General features: G+C 47.5%; 1 protein-coding gene across 8 annotated transcripts in view; it reads right to left on the reverse strand.

The window, feature by feature from the left end:
• Shroom3 (shroom family member 3) overlaps positions 1-22750 on the reverse strand; it is a 296424-nt gene that overhangs the window by 26450 nt on the left and 247224 nt on the right. For all 8 annotated transcript variants that reach the window (NM_001100889.1, XM_087582879.1, XM_087582884.1 and 5 more), the window contains 2 exon segments: positions 4087-4218; positions 19082-19213. In NM_001100889.1, coding sequence (NP_001094359.1) covers positions 4087-4218; positions 19082-19213 — 264 coding nt within the window.

Consider the following 22750-nt stretch of genomic DNA (forward strand, 5'->3'; position numbering starts at 1 on the left):
CTTGGCTTATAAATCCACGCTTACGCAAGAGGTTCCGTTTTCGGAAGGGTGGGTAAAGAGGGCCTTATTCGGGGCTTGTTCCGCTTCCCTGTGTCACCACTAGGAGTAACTGCCTGATGCTGTGGCCTTAGGCACCTCTAATTAATCACCCAGGCTAACTAGAAAAGGGTGGCCTTGGGCACAGGCAGAATGCTGATGTGACTTGCTGTGCTGTAATTGACATTTTGAGTGCCAAGAAATGAAAGGGGTGGAGGTGGGGGTGGCAAAGAAGGGACAGTGACAGAGGAGAGATTTTGGGGGAAACCGAGAAAAGCCCAGTAAGCGAATAGGCAAGTGAGAGGCTGGGAGACTTGGGGAGCACATGTGGAGGTTTTAGTGAACATCTTTCCTTTTTAAGGAGTCAAAAGCTAGATGCTGGCAACCTTCCTGGAGTCTCAATGATGGTAGGGACAATTTGTTTGTGGGGAGAAGCTAAACACAGAGCTGAATGGAGAGAGATCCACGGGGAGGAGAAGTTAGAGCCAGAGGAGGTTGGTGAGAGAGTGGGCAAGGGAGAAGGCTGTGGCAAGGGAGGGGGAGGCCGGAAGGGAAGTCTTAGCCTCAGGAGGTCCTCAAGGCTGAACTCCATGACCATCCTCTCCTTCAGGAGAGTGGGCGAGACCTTTGTATTTCTAAGCTCTTTTGGAGAGGGAAAGTCTCAGTATTGGCCCTTCATACCCCAGAAACCAGCCTTAAAAAACAAACAAAACAAACCTCTTTTTGTTAGTAATAGAAGAATCTGGCATGTGTGTGTGTGTGTGTGTGTGTGTGTGTGTGTGTGTGTGTGTGAGAGAGAGAGAGAGAGAGAGAGAGAGAGAGAGACAGGAGTTTGGGACATCTTCAATTTTGGCTTCACTTTTGCTTTGAGCTTAAAACTGTTCTAAGGATTTACTATAAGGGGCTGGAGAGATGGCTCAGCAGTTAGCAGTACCAGCTGTTCTTCCAAAGGACTGGGGTTCAATTCTCAGCACGCACATGTCTGTACCTCAGATCCCAAGAGATCCAGCTCCTCCTCCTGGCCTTGGCAGCCATTAGGCATGTATGAGGTACAAAGACAAGCACGTGGACAAAACAAGTATGTATATCAAATAAAAATATATTATGAGACATGTTTGGGCCAGGGGTATAGCTCAGTGGTAAAGCCCTTGCCTAGCATATGCAAGGCACCACCAAAACGGAAAAAGGAGAGAAAAAAAGAACTCAAATATCAATGGAGATGCCATATCGGAACAAATAAAAATCAATGAGCAATCTCCTCATGTTAGACACTGTGACTCACTGTCCTCCAGGGAAAGGTAAATCTGGGGTTCTTACCTAGGTCCTTCACTTTTAGGTGAGTAGACATTCAAGCACATTTAAAATCACGTGGCATATGTCTAGATATCATATAAGTAAATGTAATGCCAATGTAATGCCGTAGTGGCCAGGTGTATAATGTTTTATGCTAGAATGTCTCCATAGAATATAGGAAGAGACTCAAGGGACAATGTTTTGATAGCGCTGCTTCAGCCTCTTTTGAGAGACGCTTTGTGATTCTTCAGTAATCTACTAGTGCTTTAGGACCACTGATTGGTACCTTTGTAAGATGGCAGACAGACAGTGCCAAGGGCCTGGCAGAGAGGAGCTAACATCAAGTTCCAGGGCAGTTCCAAATCCAACCTTGCTGACAAGACAAGTTAAAACCTGACTGGCCTCTCCTTCTCTGTCTTGTCCTCCCTGCACTTCCGGATCCCCTCACGTTCCTCTTTTCGTGAGAAAGAGATCCTTAAGTCTAGACATGAAATTGGGTTTAGGAAACTACGTTCAAGCCATCAGAAGAAAGCCGGCCAACTGAGCTGGCAGAACAGATCACTGGATGTCACTGAGAGGCTAGGGACCTCTCCTAGCTGCAGCTGCCACTATGAGGCTGTGAGGAGACTGGAGGGAGGGGATACCCTGTGACAGAGCTACAGAGAGGTGTGCCCGAGCTAAGACAGGAGAGGACAAGTATACTCGCAGCTCAAATCACGTCAAAGGTGACATGAGCTTGCCTTTCTCCTAGAGTCACACGGTGCTTTTGTGTTAATCACCACATCAACATCAAAGGGGCAGGGGGCAGTCACCCTACAAGCATAGTTCACTCTCTAACCCACCTACGGGACAGGCTAGGAATAAGGAGAGAGGAGCAGCGTGGCCCTCGGAATACTGTACTTTGATGCCAGCGCCCCCACTCCTGAGGCCTGTGGAGCGGACCAGGGTCACTGCAAGCAAGTGTCCCATACACTGACTAGAGTGGTCTGGTTTCTGATGTAGGGTCAGTATATTCCTCAGGTCACATTATGGATTCAGATTTAGGGCTTCCTAAGAAAGGGGCTGGGAGGTTCTAAAGGGTCCCACCATCCAAGGGCACTCTATTAAGACACACCTCCACGTGTGTGTGTGTGTGTGTGTGTGTGTGTGTGTGTGTGTCTGTGTGTTCTGTTTTACGGCAAGGTTTCATTAAACCCCTAAATCTTCAGCCTGACTGTTAGAGTTGTTGTGTATACAGTGTTTGTACAGTGTCCATGCGTTCCTTGAGTTAATGCTCACAATGACCAGGTAACCTAGATAGCACTAACTTCATCTTCGAGAAAAGGGAGCCTAGATCAGAGAGCTCAGGCTCATGAGCAGGTGAGGTGGAACCCAAAACCCCAGCACTCTGCTATTCCCACCCCGGCCCCACCTCCCAATCTGTTAGGTACCCACAGTGCATTGCAAAGCTCCCAACACTTACAGCCCTGTAGAGCGAGGGGTTGGGGTTGGGGGGGCCTGCTGTGAGGGGACCCAGAACAGAGGGCTCAGATGGCGAATTGGTCCCCTTAAAGACTGAAAGAGCCTCAGCAGGGGGAAGGAGGGTTTAGAGGAAGGAAAGAAGCTAGGAACCACTTCTTCCTGTGGCCTGATGCTTTCTCTAATATGCTGGGAGAGTTTTATTCTGTGTCTACCACTGAGAGGTCTATGATTTGCCTTTGAGCAAATCATGATCCTTAAGGGCTCTAATTAAGTCCTATCTTTCCCCAAAGTACAGCTGCCATCTGTTAGATAATCCTCCCAGAAGCCTCCTGGTGGCTCTCCTTAATACTGGCACACACTGAGACGCCACTGCCTGCATCTCATTTCTATGTATGTTTGGGACAACCTTCCTCCCTACCCTTGCCCTGTCTCTGTGTGACTCAAGTGATAACACAGCATGGAGCCTAAGTCCTCAGGGTCAAATGGACGATAGCTTGTACACAAAGCTGGTGTGGGGAATCCTGACTCATCTTTTTCTTCAGTATAGCTAAAGATCTGGATTTGGATCCCTCTCCCCAGTCCCTCTCAGATTTCTAGAATAGATCCCTTGTCTGTCATACCTGTCGTGGCTCTGTTCATTCTTGAACAACCTTAACTAGCACCAGGGTGACTAGGAAGCAGAAGTGTAACCTAGCAGCTATGTGGACAAACTGTGGCACCTGGCTGAGCTCTGTCCTGACACACAAACTGATCAGCTGTCCACACTTGGACCAATTTTTGCACCCTTTTACCTCCTGTTCTGCAAAATGGGGTAAACTTGTGAGCTCTTTCAAGTGGTGCTGCATGCAGAAGAGGGGAACGAAGGGACCACAGAAGAGCAATATCACATGTCACTGAGAAATCCTCCACCTTAGTCATTTTTTCGGCAGACAAATTGCATTGATGGGAGGAGGAAAATAAAATCAGGAGGAACATTTAAATGTAGAAATAGCATCAATTCGGCAGTAAATATGTATGATTTCCGACCAGTGCAGACAGGACATTGAAGCTCCGGGAAGAGCAATCTTCAGCTTTCCGAATGTGGGATTATAATAGGCACTGAGAAACAGCTGACTGTGAGTGGGTTCCATAAATACCCCGAATGACCAGCCACGATCAGACTATTTCAAACCAATGTAAGGATGAGTCACCCACATGGTAAGCATTCGAAGAGGATGAAGAAAAAGACACCTGGGGGACAAGCATGACCTTTGAAGGCGAGGGAGGAACCCTTGGGTGCCAGCCACGGTCACTCACCTGGAATGGCAGCTCTGGTGCCAAGGAGGGCCCACTGTGCCCTGAGATATCCGCATCATGCTGACGTCAGCCTGGGTCTCTCCAAATTTGGTGGTATGCCACGAGTGTGGGCGAGCGGCAGGTTCACTGCACCTGTGGAGACACAGGAGAGGGGCCCTTCAGCACCAGCAGCTTCTCAGCTGAGTCCCCTCACCAAGTGAGGTGGCCTGGGTCCCAGGAGATCAAAATGCAAGTGTCGCTCACTTCTCCGAGCACGGTGTCCCTTCCGATTTCCTTTCTATTTCGGCATCACACAGGAATGTCGCAAAGTCAGGACAGCTTTATTTAGGCTTCCTGTACGCTGGCATTTCACGCCTTCTGAATATAAGGACATGGATGCCTGCGTCTTCCTGAACCTCTAGCTTTATAGAAAGACGGGAATGCTAAAATTCCGTCCTATTTCCCAAGGGACTTTGTGTAGCTTCCTGGGGCTTTTCTATTCCTCTGTTGGTGCCTGGATGGACGGTGCTGCTGTTTCACTGTCTCGGAAGAATGGCATGGAAGTCAGAGGCTGCCCTGCACTGACAGTGAATGTTCTACGCCACAGTCTAGAGAACAAAGTGTTCTCCAGCGGACTCTCTCGTTTTGCAAGCTGGTGACTTCAACCTTTAAGCATCCTGCCCTTAAAACACAAAGACCCGATGGAGCCAGGGAGAAAACGTGGGTGTCCTTCAGACTGAACATGAATGGGCTCTATAAGGAGTCGGCGACTACGGAAAGCCAGAGTCACGAGTCAGCCGCTGTGCAGTGATTTTGGCATCAGAGTGAGATGACCATCCAGGCATCTCGTGCTGACAACTGTGAGATTTCGGGGAAATACTTCTGTAGTTTAGAAACACTTCGGGAGTCAGGAAGTCCCTTGATAAGAAGAAGTGGATAGATGTAATGTATCCCAAGCCCTCTCACTTGCTGTTGATGATGGAACCGAGCCAGGGAACGAGCCTGGTAGACAGAACTACCTAAAAGGAAGGGCCAAGGGGGGCGGGGAAGAAGCTGAGGGGGGATGACAGAGGAAGTGGGAGCGGACAGGAGGAAGTATTGATGGCAACCACTCCTCCAGCTCTAAGAAGTATTTCTGAAGGATTACAGTAATTATAAAGACGGGGCAGGGCCAGCCGGACGGCTCAGCTGGCAAAGATACTCCCACGCAAAGCTGACCATCTGAGTTTGATCCCTGGAACCCACATGAGGGTTGAAAAGAGAGAGAACCAACCTTTGACTGAGTCCATAGGTGCCCCCTCCCGTGGGGTGTGCACACACCCACACAAACACATATAGCAACTTTTTAACATGAAAAGTAATTACACAGAGATCGGTCTCAGAATTAACTGTGGTCAAGGCACACAGGGTCCTGCTGAGGTGGTGAACCAGGGAGCTGCACTGACTGTGGCCTGAAAAGGGAAGGGTAAACGGAGGCCACACGGTAGAATTGCTGGCCTGCAATCTATAGAGTAATAAAGACCTTAGTGACGAACTAGGAATTTCAGATGGTGTAGCAGAAAACCAAGCTACCCTCGAGCAGCTGGCTTGAGGCCGCAGCCTGGCTTCTGGGGAACTTGACGTCCAAGGACTAGAAACAAGGGTGCCAAGTATGAGGTGCTGTACTGCCAGCCTACAGCTCTCCAAAGAGCCCCTCCACAAGAGCTGTCTCGATGTTGGGGAAGGGCGGAGTCTAAAGGTTCAAGGGGGACAGGACCTCGGAAGGGTCAGGGAGGTACTCAGTGAGCTGGAATATAATTGCTCTGTTCTTGGTCTCTTGTTTTTTTCATCCTTCGTCTTGTTAGCCCAGATAAAGGAAACTTGGTTTCTAATCTAGTTCCTAAACTGGATGCGACTGGGTTTGAGCTTTGGGTTTTACATACATCTAAGTAAAGATTTTCACCTTGGCTTTCCTTCTGGTTATGATAGGTTATATATACAGCATGATACTGATGGGCTGGGGTTATGGTTTGAGTGTCAAATGACCTCCTGGGGCTCACACTTTTGAGAGGCTGTGAGACTTTTAGGTCTAGACGGAGGAAGTGGGTTGTAAGGGGTGGGCCTTAAGGTAATATAACCCAGTCTTACTTCTGGCCCGAGAAACCTGCTCCTTGTCAAGTGCCAGGCAACAGGCAGCTCCTTCATGTCCTTACTACCAAGGAGAAGAGCTGGTCTCGGTGCATGCCTTCCCCACCATGACGGGGAACTCTGCAATGGTAAGCCAGACTCAACTTCTCCATGAAGTTGCTTTTGTTGGGAGTATCAGAGGAACACGAATGTACCTATGACATTACTCTTCTTCACTCTCCCTGGACATGAGGTGAGTAGCTGTGCACAGACGACCAATGTCACTTACTGCCCTGCCACAGGCCTCAAGAGCTGCAAGGCCACAGACCAGAATTTTCTCAACTGTGAACTAAAATAAACCTATGCGTTTACTTATTATAGAGTTTTGCTATGTGGCCAGATGTACCAAGCCTCCTGCCCTGGATGCCCAGCACTGGGGTATCGGCGTGTCTGTCAGAAGCCTGTTCTTTATAGACTCACTTTCTCCAGAACCCGTTAGAGTCGTAAATGACCGCCCAGTCTAGCTCTGTAAGAGTTCACGAAGATCAAAGGCTGTGAGACACGGAAGTGAAGGATACTCGGACAGAAGGAATGGCATAGCCAATGTCGGAGAACGCAAAACGTGCCTCAGACGTGGCACGAGCAGCACAAGTAGCTGGTGGGATGACGAGTAGGGAGACGGGAAACTCATCGTGACACTAAGCCACAATAAAAAGATGGCTGTGGCTCGAGTGCCTCAGGCAAGGAAAGACGGGCTCCAATCCAAGTTTCAGGAAGGCATCGCCAATAGCACAGGGAATAAACTGGATATTTTGCCAGCCAGGACACCAGATGTTGAGGGCTTGGGGCTGAAACAGTGGAAACGGGCTTGAAGGAACCAAAGATCTTTAAAGTTACTGAGACAAAAGAATTTTCATTCTCAGTGACGACTTAGGTGATGTGTGTGTGTGTGTGTGTGTTCTTGTGTGTATGTGTGTGCATATGTTGTTTAGTAAAGAAGGAACAAAGAATGCCATGCGCTTGAGGTGAGAATAACTTTGGAGTGTTCAAAACAAGAGTGTGGGCACAGCCACAGAGAGAAGAGCAGATGGTGTAGGACTCAGACCACACGTGATGCTTTGACTGCGTTCCCAGCACAAGCATCAGATGTTTACTTGAATGGGGTCTGAAAGGCAAGACTCAGGGGTAGAGTGGAACTTCAGATGACCCTGGAGGACTGTTATCCATTGGAAAAGGGTGATTATGGTGGTTTGAAGATGCCTGGCCCTTGGGAAGCGGCACTATTAGGAGGTGTGGCCTTGTTGGAGGAAGTGTGTCATTGTGGAGCAGGGCTTTGAGGACGGCTAGTGCTCAAGCTATACCCAGTGCATTAGAGACCTTCCTCCTGGCTGCCCATCGAAGACCATCTCCTGCTGCCGCCTTTGGATCGAGATGTAGAACTCTCAGCTCTTCCAGCACTGTGTCTGCCACATTGCCCGCCATGATGATAATAGACTGAACCTCTGAAACTGTAAGCCAGCCCCAATCAAATGTTTCCTTCTGTAAAAGTTACCTTGGTCACGTGTCTCTTCACAGCAGTGAAACCCTGAGACAGTGACAGCTTTAACTTTGGAATTAAGCACAGGAGGGCTTCTGTTGTGACTGGACCTTGTGGCCTCCCAGGTGCACTAGCTTTCCAAACCATGTCGGCTGTCACCCAGACACAAGTCACAAGTGTAAGACACAAACGATTTTAAAACGGAAGAGGGAACAGCGGGATAGAGTGGCACACACCTTGGAACTGAGGCAGGGGAATTCATTCGAACCAGAGTTTGGGGCCAGCTAGGCAACATAGCCAGATCCATTTTAAGACAACACAAAATAGACAAGGAAGACTGCTGACACTACACAATCAAAGTGACCAAATCTCTCAGTCCTCTGACTGAGTGGCCTACCTGTCTGTCTACCGTTTAGTGTACACATGACCACAGAAGACGAAGCCCACCATGACACCCACGAGCTCCCTACAGAGAAGGAAATTCATCACAGTGATGTGTTAAGTGGTCTGTCAGAATGAATGGTGCAGAATTCCGGTTGAGGGTCTTCAGAACCCCCTTGCCAACACCGTCTGCTCAGCTGGGGATGGGACACTGACTCTCAGATTCTGTTTGTGTGCTGCGTATAACCTTCCTCATCTACTTGCTGTTGTCTTAAAGTGGCATGTAGAAATGCAGTCACATTAATACAAAGACTACCTTACTCACGTATGAACTCATGACCAAACTGAACAGGTAGTTAGCCCTTCCCCATATCCATTTAAGTAATCTTTTGAATAGACAATAAATCCACAAGAAAAAAAAAACCCCAATGTATAATTTGCCCTATAGACCCTATTTCTCCCTCCACCACATTGCTAATTTCTTGTATATCCTCTGGCAGGATTCCATTATATAAATACAAACCTACAGAAAGATGTGAGGGTGTGGCCCACTGGTGGAGAGCTTGTCTAATATACACAATGTTCTGGATTCTCCCCCAAATACCAAAACAACAGAAGGGATAAAATGGTGGTAAGAAAGGTAGTTATCGGGTGCTCCGACCCCAGAGGTCCATACAGTCCTTTCTGGAAGGGAACATTCTTTTTAAATGTCACATACTCACAAAGTATACGGGGGACTTTTTGGCTTTGCTGACTGAATGAATCATGAGAGTGAAGCCAGCTAACAGATGGACAGATAGATGGCTAAACCCACAAATTAGGAGAAAAGGTAATCCCCTTTCCTTGCACTGGGTTTCACCACACTGACCCACAGTTGACTACACATCTTCTCCCTACGTGAAGTTTATTTCTCCTCACCCTCTACTCTGAGGCATGCCGATAGACTAACACATGAAAACAGTATAATTAAACAGAGGGATTAGCAATGGGTTTTTTTTTTTTAAACTTAGTCAATAGTAAGTGGTGCCAAAATACTCTTTCTCTCAATGTCAATCCTGCTTTTCCCAATACACACACACACACACACACACACACACACACACACACACACACACCTGAGCAACTGAAACATCTATAATCTGCAGTAGCATTCATTCACCTATGCCATTCCTTGTCCTTCAAAGACAACTGCAATGGGGTAGAGCAAGTGAAGCGGTGTAAGCTTTACCACCTCTCCAACTCACTGGGAACCCTGACTAAGGCCCTGTTTTCTCTGCAGAGGAAAGAAAAGAGGACTGTTTTTTAGGGACTTTTTCAGGCATAGGAGGTATTGACTTCAGGATTTTCTTCCCCACTATACAAGAGCTTTGACAGGAAAAAGAAAAAAAAAAAAAAAAAAAAAAAAAAACACTTCACACGAGACTGCAATCCGTCAGGCAGTCATACATAGACATCACAAGCAAATTCTTATGGATTCAGGGAGGCTCGGAGAGTGGGAAAGAATGAGAAAGAGTCTTGGTTCCCTCTGGCTTCTCCAGAGTCCTTCCCAGAGGACACCTGGGAAGTGTCAAAGCAGGAGCAGCAGGGACACAGGAAGACTGGGTTATTACCCTCCACCCTGCAGGTGCTCCACTGTGGCCAGGCCAGGCTGGGCCAGGGCACCCCCTCTGTAGGCATGGATGGAAACCCAGAGACTTGTCAGTTCGGAAGCTTGGGAGGGCACAAACAGCAGCCAAACTATTTCAAATTCAAGCTAACTAATGTTATACACTGCTTTTTATATGTTCCATTGCATTTGTGTGTGTGTGTGTGTGTGTGTGTGTGTGTGTGTGTGTGTGTGTGTGAGAGAGAGAGAGAGAGAGAGAGAGAGAGAGAGAGAGAGTACACATTGCTCCATTAAATAAAAGTGATACCAAATTCTTAACACCAAAGAAGCGGGATTCCTTTTGGAGTAAATCTGATGCACTGTGTATGGCACTGAGGTTTTCTCTTCATTATATTATTTCTCTCCCCATTGTAAGCAGAGAATACAAATAAGAAACTGAAGAGATAATAAAGAAGGTAAATGCCACTTTAAAAATGGTTAAGAGAAATCTATTCTTTAAAAAAATCATACTTAAAAAAAAAAAACACCTGTTCATTAAAATGAATTTTAACATAACTGGAACCCCAATAAAAAGAACAGTCTAGGTCTGAGGGCAGGGCAGCCAAAATATAGGAAACTTCCAGAACACCAGCTCCCGCTCCTTCTCTACCTACCAATGTTTCACACTCAGTTTTACACCAGGGAGGGAGTTTCACCACCACAGCTGGCTAACACACAGGACCTGCCATCAGGAGTATAAGAGTGATCTCTCGGTCACTTTCAGAGGACAGTATGCCAGATAAGACCTGAAAAACCAGCCCTGTGGTCTCTGGCATCAAGGACATTTCTGAATGTGCACACTTCAGAGTTTCTCTTACCATTTATGTGGCACGGTAACATAACAATCATGACGAAAATCAATATGCAAGTCGGTGCCCTAGGACAGCTCCATTCACCTGTTCTTTGGCGCGGCAGCACCCCGGAGGCAGGCACCACACCAAGTGTAACTGACAGAATTTTACAATCCCGACTGTAGAAGGGTAGAAGCAGGACTGAAAAGTCTGTGAAGGGAAAGGAAGTGGCCTCGCTCTCTATGTGCCAGAGAGCAGTCATGAACAGAGGTCCGGCCCAGCCAACACTTCCTTTCATGGACAAAGAAGACTTCAAAGCTTAAATGGGAGGGCTGGATCTTTTCCTTATAATTGAGAAGATACTCAGAGGCTCCCTCCCTTCTTCTCTTCTTACCTTGTATTTAAAGGGGGGAGGGGTGGCTTCCACAGAGGCTGGACCTGGCTGAAGAGAGTGCCTCCAAACTGCAGGACATCTTAACATTTAGGAATGAGGAAAGGGTGGGAGTGCGGGGAGCAGGGCACCAAAACCAAAAGCAGAATAGAACATCCAAGGCCTGAGAGGTTCACAGAAGGTGTAGTGTCCACACTGCAGGAAGCTTAAGAGTACAAAAAGAAAAGGGAACTGACTCCAGGAATCTTTGAAGTTATGACTGGGAGAAATCCCCACAGACACACACAGGGGCACAAACCACAAGTCCAGGAGCTCAGTGAACACACATGGAACCAGGTCAAATGGCCACAAGGAAGCAGATGTCTCTGCACTACAGAAAACTGATTAAAGAAGGAGAAAGGTCAACCAAGGCAATCCCAAATTCATGCTCATTGTGGGCAAGCCTAGTTAAATGCAGTGGGCCACAAATGCATACACACACACATACTCACATACACACACTCTCACACACACACATTCACACACACACACACATATATACACACACTCACACACACACATACACACACATAAACACACTCACACACTAATACATAGATACACACATACACACTCTCACACACACATTCACACACACTCACACATATACACACACACACACATAGATACACACATACACACACTCACACACACAAACACACACACAGGTTGAAAGTGGGTGTAGATGGGGCTGTAAGGGAAGGATACAGGATAATGGAAGATAATATGATTAAAGTCTATTATATGTACTTTGAAATGTACACAAGCAGAAAAAGAAACTGTAAAGGAGTAATCTGGTTTTTTTTTTTTTTTTTTTAATTAGCACATCTGAGAGAGGGCCTAGAGGAAAGACTTCACCCATGGGAGAGCGAAGGTAAGACCGACTGACACACACCATCCCCTCAGAAGCCATGTAGGTCAGGAGGGAGCAGCGAGATACAAACTGTTGAGAGAGGAGGCAGTGGGAGGGAGGGCTGTCAGCAAAGCATGGTGACAGATGTGTGGCATGTCCCAAAACCTAGGAGGTGGTGGGCAAATCGTTAATGCCGGAACTCAGGAGGCAGTGGCAGGCCGGTCTCTGTGACTTTGAGGCCAGCCTGGTCTATAAAATGAGCTCCTGGACAGCCAGGGCTACACAGAGAAACCCTGATGAAAGAAAGGAAACAAGACAGACAAAGTCCTAATAATTAATACCATTATCCTGTATGTTCTATAAAAACATAATACAAAACAAAAAACTGTAAAAAAAACAACAAAAAACAAACAAACAAACAAACAAACAAACAAAAAAAACAGATTTCAGAGAAAACCGTAGCCAGCCTAGAATTCTATACCATGTGGAGCGTCTTCACAGGAGTTGAGCAGCCAGGCGTGGGGCACACCACTGTAATCCTAGCCCTTGGGAGACGGAGGCAGGAGAAGCAGGAGTTATGGTTATTCTCTGGCTACACAGAGAGCAAGGCCAGCCTGGGTTACATGTGACTCCCGGAAGAAGAAGGCAGGTGTGGCAGCACACACAATGCCAGCCTTGGGGAGAAGGATGTGAGGGGTCACTGTGCACTTACACAGCAAGGCCCCTCTTAGGAGAAGTTTAAAAAAAAAAACAAAACCTCACTTTCCAATAAGCAGAAATCGTGATCAGAAAAGATAAAAGCTATGCAGGCCAGAAACTCATCTGCATAAAAAGAACACCAGGGAAAGGATGAGCAGACGAAAAATGAGGTTTAAAAGCTCCCCTCACTTTACGTTGTCAATGGAGCATTGGGAGGACTTGGAACTGGTCTGGCCCAGTCCTTCCTCCTGGGAGCACAGTTCTGAAAGTTCACAGGGAGCTGCAGTGGAAACCTGAAGGAGGAGCGGGGAGCTCTGGCTGATCCGAATGAGATAAACAGACTAGGCAGATAAGCCACGAGAAACTGGGTAGCCCTGCGTGTAGACAGCTGTAAATTCTGAGACAGAAGCATTAACAGCACACTGGACAGTGTAGGACATTTTAACTAGGCTGAAACTTAAAGTGCAGTCACTTGTTTTCCTTTAAAAATACATATTCTTGGGAAGCTAGAAAGTAGGAGGATTACGGTGAGTCCGAGGCCAGTGAGTTCCAGGTCAACCTGCGCTACAATGAGAACTTGTCTCAGGAAAACAACACAAGGACAAACAAACAAAACAAAACAAAACAACAAAAGCAAACAACCCCCTACAAACAGCCAACCAACCAAAGAACAACAAAAACAAAAGTTAAAAAAAAAAAAAAAGAAAAGAAAAACCCAGATAGAACACACTATGAAAAAGATATCTGAGAAAGGTTCTTGTGTTAGAGCCCTACAATAAAAGGCTCTGAATCTCATTCCAACAGTTTGCACTTACCCTGAACAAAAGAAACATCCCATAGAGCAACCCCTTTCTGGTACAGCACTCAGGAGCAGGGGAGATAGCAAAGTCACCCTCGGCTTAGGCTCCACCCACAGAGGCGGGGCTCCCCACCGATTTCCCTTCCCGGCCAGGTGAGCTTACAGTTAAAGGACAGGAGCCGCCTGATCTCAGAGCAAGTGGGAGGGACTCTACCCCTCAGTCACCTATGTAAATGGGCCAAGAAGAAAGGGTGGCCCTCAGTACATTTCCTGAGAAAAGCCAGCACAACGCTTTGAAATGCTAGGCAGAAAGAGGAGGGAAGCCAGGGAAACCTGTCCTGGAGGATGCATCAAAAGTAAAAGCAGGAAGCCTCCTCCCACCGTTCCTGAACCCCGAGTGCTCATAGCTTCAGCTCCTATGCAGTCTCACCCGGGCCTCTCTGAGACATTATATGGAGAGAGAGCAGGAGGAAGCTGGGGACAGAATCCCCTACTGAGAGGAATTGCCAGAAGCGGGGCACTGGAGTCCAAGAGAGGAGCTGACTCCTTTCACCCTGATTTAACCCCATGGAGCAGAGGTTGGCTGAACACAGACAAGTTATTCTAAGGGTGGTGGCGACTGAGAGAAGGACCGGGAAGGAGGCACCGGAGTGGAAAATCCTCGGTTATAAGCTAGCATAACTGGTCTCCATTACCGACTCATTACCAACTACAACGATCCAAAACTCCACAGATTTTTATTTAGGGAGACGTTTCAGCCAAGACAGGTCAGATCATGAGGATTCTCTCTTCCTCCCACTTGGTGTGGTGGTTCACACTCGAAATCACAGCAGAGACAGGGGGCTCAAAAGTCGTAGGTTACGAAGCAAGACCCTACTTGAAACCAACCAAGGCAGAGTACTCTCCTTCTGTCTGTCCCTCCAACAGGGTCCCATGATGTGACCTGGGGTAGTCTTGAACTCGAAATTCTGCCTCAGCTGCCAAAGGGCTGTGACTGCTGCTGCACACTGGGGCAGGGAGGCTGGACTGCTAAGTGAAGAAGCAGCTAGGAGGAATTCTGACCTCTTGTATTTGGTCCATGAGGTGACCCTAGACGTTTCCAATCTTCAAAATTCCAGTACGGGCCTCCGGGACGTACCCAACACCAACCTCCTGCCTCGACGCTTGCTCGACTCCACAGAGAAGTACGATGTTATTTGCTTTCTGTTCCGGTAAGAATGAGATACTGGCACCTCACCCCTGTGTTATGTTCCAGTAAGAATGAGATACTGGCACCTCACCCCTGTGTTATGTTTCAGAATAGGATTTCGACCAGAGCCTAATGGCCAAGACTGAGACAATCTAAGCAACAACAGACATAACAGAAGGGTGGGATCATTACTCATGAGACGAGACAAATATGAAGTCCTCGCTGACATAAATCAATCACTGGGTAAATAGATGGGAGAGAAAAAATAACAGTGCTTCCTTACAGAAGAATTCCAATGAGTAAATGTAGAAGGAATGAAAGAAATATGGAGTAGCTTCTGGAACATTCCAGTTATCTGAGACGATATCAACAGACTTAGAAGTCAGTGAAGAAAAGGTCTAAAGACAAGCAGGGTAGTACACATAGCCTCAATGTTACTCTCCCTCCCAGCGGAGAGACGTGGGAGCCTCACTATCAATCACCAAGTCACCAAAGTTGTCATCAGCTGTGATGAGATGTCACCCTCACGTGGGCCCTGGTGCCACAGCTGCAGCTGCCCTGCAGCTCCCAGGAAAGACACCTATCACTTGAGAGGTATTGTCAAAAACGCCTCAGCCTCAACATCACCATGAGAAAACAACAGATAACCCTAAATCAAAGGCATTCTTCAAAGTAACTGGCCACTGGCCTGAAAAATATCAATGTCACCGCTGTAGGATATAGCTTTTGGGGGAGAGCATTTGACAAGCATGCAGGATATCTAAGCTTTAATCCTCAGTAATGGCTAAAAAACTACAGCCTCGCACCACGGATCGCGGTGCACAGGCAATCCTCCTGCACTGGCAAAATGGCACAGTGGTTACAGGAGCATGCAGCCAACCCTGGCAACCTGGGTTTGATCTCAGGACCCTGTGGTGAAAGGAGAGAGCCAACCCCCACAAGTTGTCCTCTGTCCTCCACACAAGCTCAGAGCACAGTGGCGTGTTCCCCCGAAAGAGAGAAATGTTTTTTATAACAATGCCAGAGTCACAAAACCCAAGAAGAGATTAAGAAAGTGTCACAGATCAAGACAACCAGGACATGTGGAAACTGTAAGTGGATTCCTAAACGGAAAATGGCTCCTCTTCATAAGGTCTGCTGTTCCTCAAGTCTCAAACGTTGGTACTATCACTAACTGCTAGGGCCAGTTGCTTATTTTGATACTTCTACTGCTTATAAAAGGTGCAAACATTAGGAAAAGCTGGGTAGCAGGTGTGGGGGAAATTACAAGTACTATTTTATGAGTCTACCATGATTTCAAACAAAGTAAAAGCTAAAGCAATTAAGAGTTAGGGTCTGAGTATAGCTGGAAGAGAGCCATTCCGATTTTTAAGTTCAGTCCTCTCTCTGTCAGTCTGGATGGATTTGCAATCAACTGGGAGACACACTTCTGGGTATACCTGTGAGGATGGTTCCAAAGAAGTCCAACTAAGAAGGGTGGGCTTACCCTGAATATGGGCTAATCAAACTGGGTACGATTCAAGACAGATTTTAAAAATGCAAAAGGTGGGGGCTGAGTTGGGGCATTGACCTCTCTCGGCTCCCTGACTGCAGGTGCAGTGTGAACAGGTACAGTGTGAACAGGTGCAGTGTGCAGTGTGAACAGGTGCAGCATGAACAGGTATAGTGTGAACAGGTAACAGTGTGAACAGGTGCAGTGTGCACAGGTACAGCGTGAACAGGTGCAGTGTGAACAGGTGCACTGTAAACAGCTGCCTCCCATTTCCACTGCCATAGACAGCTACAGCAGCCCTCACTGCCACTTTCCACCATGGTGGACTGGACCCTCAAGCTGTGAGCCAAAACCAAAACCAAGCTTTTCTTCCTTAAGCTGCTTTGGCATGCATTCTCTCACAGCAAGTGACACAGTTGGATGACCTTGGAGGATAGGAAAGAATTAGGAAGTAGGTGATCACAAAGTCTTATGACTAGAGTTGAGGAGGCAAAACACGTGCATATAAAAATCCAAGCACAGAGAGTCTGATTTTCTTTAAGATGGGAGCTACTTGCGTCTCAGGCTGCCTCAAATTGTCTGTGAGGCTGTGCATGCTCCTGATCCTCCTGCCTCAGCCTCCTCAGAGCTGGGATTTAAGACACCACTGTGCTCAGTTTATATGGTGCTGGGATGAAACTTAGGCTTCATTGTGCCAGACAAGTCCATTCACCCTACCAAATGGACTCCACCCAACTTAACGGTCATGGCTTTTTTAATGCTTCCATGTATTTGATTGATTGATTGATTGATTGATTGATGTTAAGTGCTCTGCAAGCCAGAAGAGGGCAACAGATGCCCTTATAGATAACAGATAGTCATGATCGACCATGTGCTTGCTGGGAATTGAACTCGGGATCTCTGGAAGAGTAGTCAGTGCTTACCAACCCCAAAGTCATGACTTTTAAGGAGGAAATTATCTGTCTGCCTGGTCCTGTCCATCCTCCCTTCGTGCAGACAACAGAGCTGATTATGCTGACGTAATAACTTGATTGGCTTTCTATTGATTTGCTTGCTTGCCTGTGTGAGAGAGGAGCTTGCTGTGCTGCCAGTTTGGTCTTGAACTCCTGGGAGCAAGATAGGCTCTCATTTTAGACTTCCCCAGGAGCTGGCATTACAGGCATGACAGCACCCCCGGATAGCTTTCGGAATGGTTTATTTATGGATATATTTAAGTTCGTTTGTTCCATTCAACTTTTTTAAGGATTGCTTTACACGCTATGTTCTGAGTGCTTGTGTTGTCTTCGTGTGTGTGTGTGTGTGTGTGTGTGTGTGTGTGTGTGTGTGTGTGTGCATATGTGCAGATGTAGAGGCCAGAGAATAGCAGCAAAGGTTGTTCTACCATCTCCTACGGAGCCCAACGGCCATGAAACTCACAGACAACCACCTGTCTCTGCCCCCTGGCTACTGGGTTTAAAGGCATGTGCACCACACCCAGCCTGAATTCCTACTCTCCGCCAGCAGGCGGTCCCTGCTCCTTTTGCTCTCCCAGTGTTGGCCAAGAGCCCTACCAATACCTCTAAGTGCCCCACAGCAGTGTCCCTGGAAACCACTCGCTCGCCAACTGTCCTGCTCCTTTCCCTTACTCACACCTGCTCTTAACTCTGTTTCCTTAATCCTTCTGGAATCTGTCCTGTCCTTGTCCTGTGAGCACCGTCTTGGTTCAGGATCTTGATCATTTTCTTCCTGGGTTAGAGCAGCTGTCCCAGTGAATGGTAACTTCTTGACCCCCGGACTCTGCCAGTGCCACAAGGTTCGCCTACAGAATCCAGCAGAGGACTTGCTTTGGAGTCTCTGCACCTTGAAGATACGAGGTGACCAAAGGGAGCGATGGCCTTGGGACTTCTGCCTGCATCTGTTGCAGGAGCAAGCCTGCCTGACGGTTCTGAGAAGCTCAGCCTGGACCCAGCCTACCCCACTCACCAGGCAGCTGGCTTCTCTGGCCCTCTGGCAAGTTGACACTACTTTTGAGTATCTTTCTTAAAGTGGAATGTAATAATCTTAATATAAATATCAACTACAAGTATTGCTTTATTACATAAAACATAATGTGTGGGCTGGAGAGATGGCTCAGTGGTTAAGAGCACTGGCTGTTTTTCCAGAGGTCCTGAGTTCAATTTCCAGCAACCACATGGTGGCTCACAACCATCTGTAATGGGATCTGGTGCCCTCTTCTGGTGTGTCTGAAGACAGCAACAGTGTACCCATATACATAGAATAAATAAATCTTTAAAAACAAACAAACAAAAAACAACGAAAAAGCCAAAATGTGTATTTGTGTATCCATGGAAAATCTAAACATGCAAATCTAGGTTGACACAGATCCAATTATTCACTCTCTCCCTCCCCTGTCCCTCCCTTTAAAGATAAGAGTCTCTCTATGTAACCTTGTCTGGTCTATAACTTGCTATATAGACCAGGCTGGCCTTCAACTCTTAGAGATCGGCTGCCTCTGCCTTCTGAGTACTGGGATTAAAGCCATACGCCACTACACCAGTGTAAAATCCAAAATTGTAATGCCCAATAGCTCAGTGGTAGAGCACTTGTTATTATCTATCAAGGCTGTGGGTTCAATAACCAAGCCTAAGACAAACAAGATTCCTTCATACAAAGAATATCCCATGCATTGCATAGATGCATCATTGTCAATTAAAAAGCCCATGGTCTATGGCTCAGGTCAGAAAGAGAAGGTGGGAAGATGTGAGGAGACAGATGCATGGTGCCTCAGGACAGGTAAGCAGCTATATGGCAGAATGCAGGTTAAAAGAAATGGGATATTTTAGTTATGACATAGTCAGAGTAGAGCCTAGCTATATGGCCAAGGTATTTATATTTTAAGCCTGAGTCTTATTTCTGACAGCCTGGAGCTGGGAGAAAGAACTGGGTATAACTTCAACATCCTTCCGAAGTTTAACTTAGGTGACCTCCTTGTTGAGCCCTTTCCCTCTCCCACCAGCACCGGCCTTTAACCATCTCTGCCACAATGCCCTCTCCCGAGGGTGGGCCAATCTTTTTTTTCCCCACACTGTTCGGTGTTAACCTTCAAGCCGCCTACCTCTGCTTTAGCCGAAGTTTCACCCCTCCTGACCATGTTGCTTTCCGGTGCTGGGGACTGCAGGTGAGCAGCTCTGAGCTGATGGAATTCGAGGTACCAGGATCTGCATGGCCCGGGGCTGCACACACGTCTCTGTGAAAAACAAGAAAACCAACAGCTGAGCACGACAGGGGGTTTATAGCAGGGAGCGCAAATGAATCTCACTGGAAAATACACAAACACGGACTGGAGCCAGAAAAAACAGCTGAGCTGAGCAGGACTCAGTCTACACCCCCCCCAGCTCTGTCCTAAAGACAGCAAATCTACAGAGGTCTTCTACCCTGACTGCCTATGGTTCTGTGGCTAATTAAGTATGTATCTTTATACATTGTATCTTTATTGTATATGTAATGTTTTGCGGTCGTAGGGCTTCGGATGTAGTTCCGAGGTAGTACACTCACTCACCTGGCACGCACAAGGCCCAGAACTGCAGTCCTCCAGGTTGGAAGCCAGGGCTCTGTGCACACTGGACAAATGCTCTCCCATTGAGCCATACCTCAGCCACATTAACTGTTAGGATTCTGAAAATGGAACTCACTGATCCAAGCTGCTACACTGTTTCCCTGAAACCAGGTCAGGGTTTCTATGTCTCCGCTTTGATGTGAGGGGTGCAGTCTTCAAGAGCAACAGCCCCTGTGCAGCTCTGTGGGTGGCAACTCAGGAGGAATCCACGGGAACCCATGGTAATTCTTGGGCTTCGGTTATTTCACATTGTTTGGATTCTATCATATCGGAATGCCTTTTGTGCATCCATTCTGATCCAGCCTGTCACCCGCAGGCCCCAAAACCACCCCTACAACTCTCTTCCATACTCCCAGGGAGTCAGAGAAAAGTTTTAAGCCCCATATCGCCAGTGCCTTCTGCCATGGGAAAGAACATACTTCTCAGGAGGAGCTCGGGTCTAGGATTTCCAAACGCCCTCGATGTTGCCCCTTTATCACGATGGCCCTGCTTCGGGCTCTGAAGTGGGCTTAAGGTTTTATTTTATAGTATTATTGTGTGTGGTGTATAAATGTGAGTAAGGGTGTGTGTGCATGCCCTGGCACACCCGTGGTCAAAGGACAGCTTTGGTGAGTCACCTCTTCCCTACTACCTGGATGCTGCAGTTTCTGTGCTGTGTCATTCTTCTCTGCCATTGTGTGTTCCAGGGTAGCTAGCCCAGGGGACTCTCCTGTCACACAGGAGTAATGGGGTTACAGACGTGCACCCCTGTATCTGACCTTTTACATGGATTCCTGGGACCAAACTCCAGTTGCTGGGCTTGCGCAGCAAGCACTTTACCCTCTGAGCCATCTTGCCACCCCTCCCCCACGAGTGGGTTTTGTCACCTTCCTGGTGGTATTTGCAGTTGGTTTTCAAGGGTTTTTCTAAGCCTCTGAGATCCAACTGGACCTATGAAAGGCACGGAGAGGCCGCTCCGCCTCTGCGTATGCCTTGGCGGAGAGGGGAGGATTATCAAGCCTCTGTCGAGATTAAGCCTGTCCATCTGGCCTCCTATTTCTTAGAACACAGAAACCCTAAGACAAGTAAAAAGAGCTCTGTTTATTCAAGGGTCCTGAGGAGGTGCTCTGAGGCTTGCTCGATGGGCAAAGCTGGGATTTTCTATTCTTTTTTTTTTTTTTAAAGATTTATTTCTTTAATATATATAAGTACACTGTAGCTGTCTTCAGACACACCAGAAGAGGGCATCAGATCTCTTTACAGATGGTTGTGAGCCACCATGTGGTTGCTGGGAATTGAACTCAGGACCTCTGGAAGAGCAGTCGGGTGCTCTTAACCGCTGAGCCATCTCTCCAGCCCGGGATTTTCTATTCTTAAGGTGTAGTGTTTCTCTTTCAGACATTGCCTGGATAGGTCCTAAAGGTGCCTCAAGGACTCATGGACTCAGTAGAGCAGGACCTTTAAGTGGTGGCACCATGCGCGTGCGTGCGTGCGTGTGTTTGTGTGTTCACAGCCCTGCCCTTGGAATAGTGCGCTGTTATACAGATGAACTTGGCCCTCCAATCATTATCTACCTTCCTGTTTTGCTCTTGATCTGTGCTCCCAGCCACGAGGCAGTCTGACAGGATATTTACTGCCTCGAGGGCTCTCGCCGGAGACCAAGCCAAGAAGCCTGCCCCATTGGGACATTCAGCCTCCAGAACTGTGGGCTTTAATGAAACTCTTTTTTTTAATCCTCACCAAGCCAGCCTGCCTTGGCTATTTCATGACGGTAACGAAAACCGGATATAACTATACTTGGTAGTATGTATGCGGCCTCACCTCCATCTGTATGTTCAGTGTAATTCTAAATGTGAAGTTTAGGGCTTGGCTGAGATTATGTCCCTTATGACACTGATAGTAGCACTGGGCCTGCGGCTCTTGGGCTGTAGGAAGGGACTGTGCACAAAGGCTGAAAACTCGGCCCTGGAGAAGGAGTCCTGACCATGGGTGACGTGGCCCTCGATATACCTCTGCTTTGTCATCTATAAAGTGGGCGTTAAGACGCTTCCATAACAGGTAAAATAATCAGAACAGAGCCCAGGGCACGGTAAATTAGCATTATTATTACACCTGTCATAGTTGTTCCAGGAGTTCTAATATATGCAGACTGTCTGGAATATTGTCCACGCATGGGACGGGAGCATTAACCCTGTATTTTCATTTCTGCCTTAATCCAGTATCTTCATTTTAGAGCGTCTTTCAGAGGTCTCGCAAAGTAGCTGCAACTAAAGGGGGCCTAATTTATACGGAGAGGACAGAAGAGCCTTGGCCAGTGAGAGCAAACAGGCTGCAACCTTTTACAACATTCATGCAACTCCTCACTTGGAAATTCTCACACCACCCCTAGGAGCTCTGATCCGACAGACATTTGGCTTCCGTGGAGGTGCAAAGTAGACTTGAAGGAATCTCCCCATTCAACACCCTAACGCTGAGATTTTATGAATGTAGAGAGCACGCTCTGACAGCCAGCAGGATGGAGAAGAACCTACCTGGTGACCCGAGTCCCACTCCCGGGACATAGATGGTTAGGAGGAGGACAGCTCCTGCAAAGCGTTCTATGTTCTCTCCCACGCGAGTAAACGTAATGTCAAAGAGGTAAAGCAAAACGAAGAAAGAGCCCTTCAGGACCACCCCCTGGCATCATCCCGTCTACGGCAGAAGACTGGACTTTTCCTTTCCAGGCCTCCCCTAGACCTTACTGCCCTCCGTTATTGGAGAAAAACAACCACAGCCAGGCCTTTCAGAGAGCCTTTGTGGCATTTAATAACTTCCTCATTTTTTACTTACACCACAATTGTTGGCTCTGCCCTTTCTGTACAGTGGCTGGGGCTCCAGAGCCCGGTTCTTTGTCTTTTCCCATTCCCTACCCTGGACACACCTAGAGATGGAGAGCCACCAGCTGTGGATGTCACAGGCTATGGTTCGGCAGGATGAGTAAGCCAATGGGGGAAAGACACGAGCACAGGGCATGTGGGGTCATTTCATCTCTTGAGGATTTCTAACGGCTGGAGACCATTAACTGTAAATTCCTATGTTCTAATGAGAGGAATAACACTGAGCACCACATGGAAGACGGTTCTAGAAGGAACTCGGGGAAGCCTGTCAACTCAGTACCCCGGAATTATCTTTTAGCCTTTCCCTGTCTCA

This window comes from Rattus norvegicus, chromosome 14 (genome assembly GCF_021556685.1).
Source record: "Rattus norvegicus strain SHRSP/BbbUtx chromosome 14, alternate assembly SHRSP_T2T, whole genome shotgun sequence".
NCBI classification, from domain to species: Eukaryota; Metazoa; Chordata; class Mammalia; order Rodentia; family Muridae; genus Rattus; species Rattus norvegicus.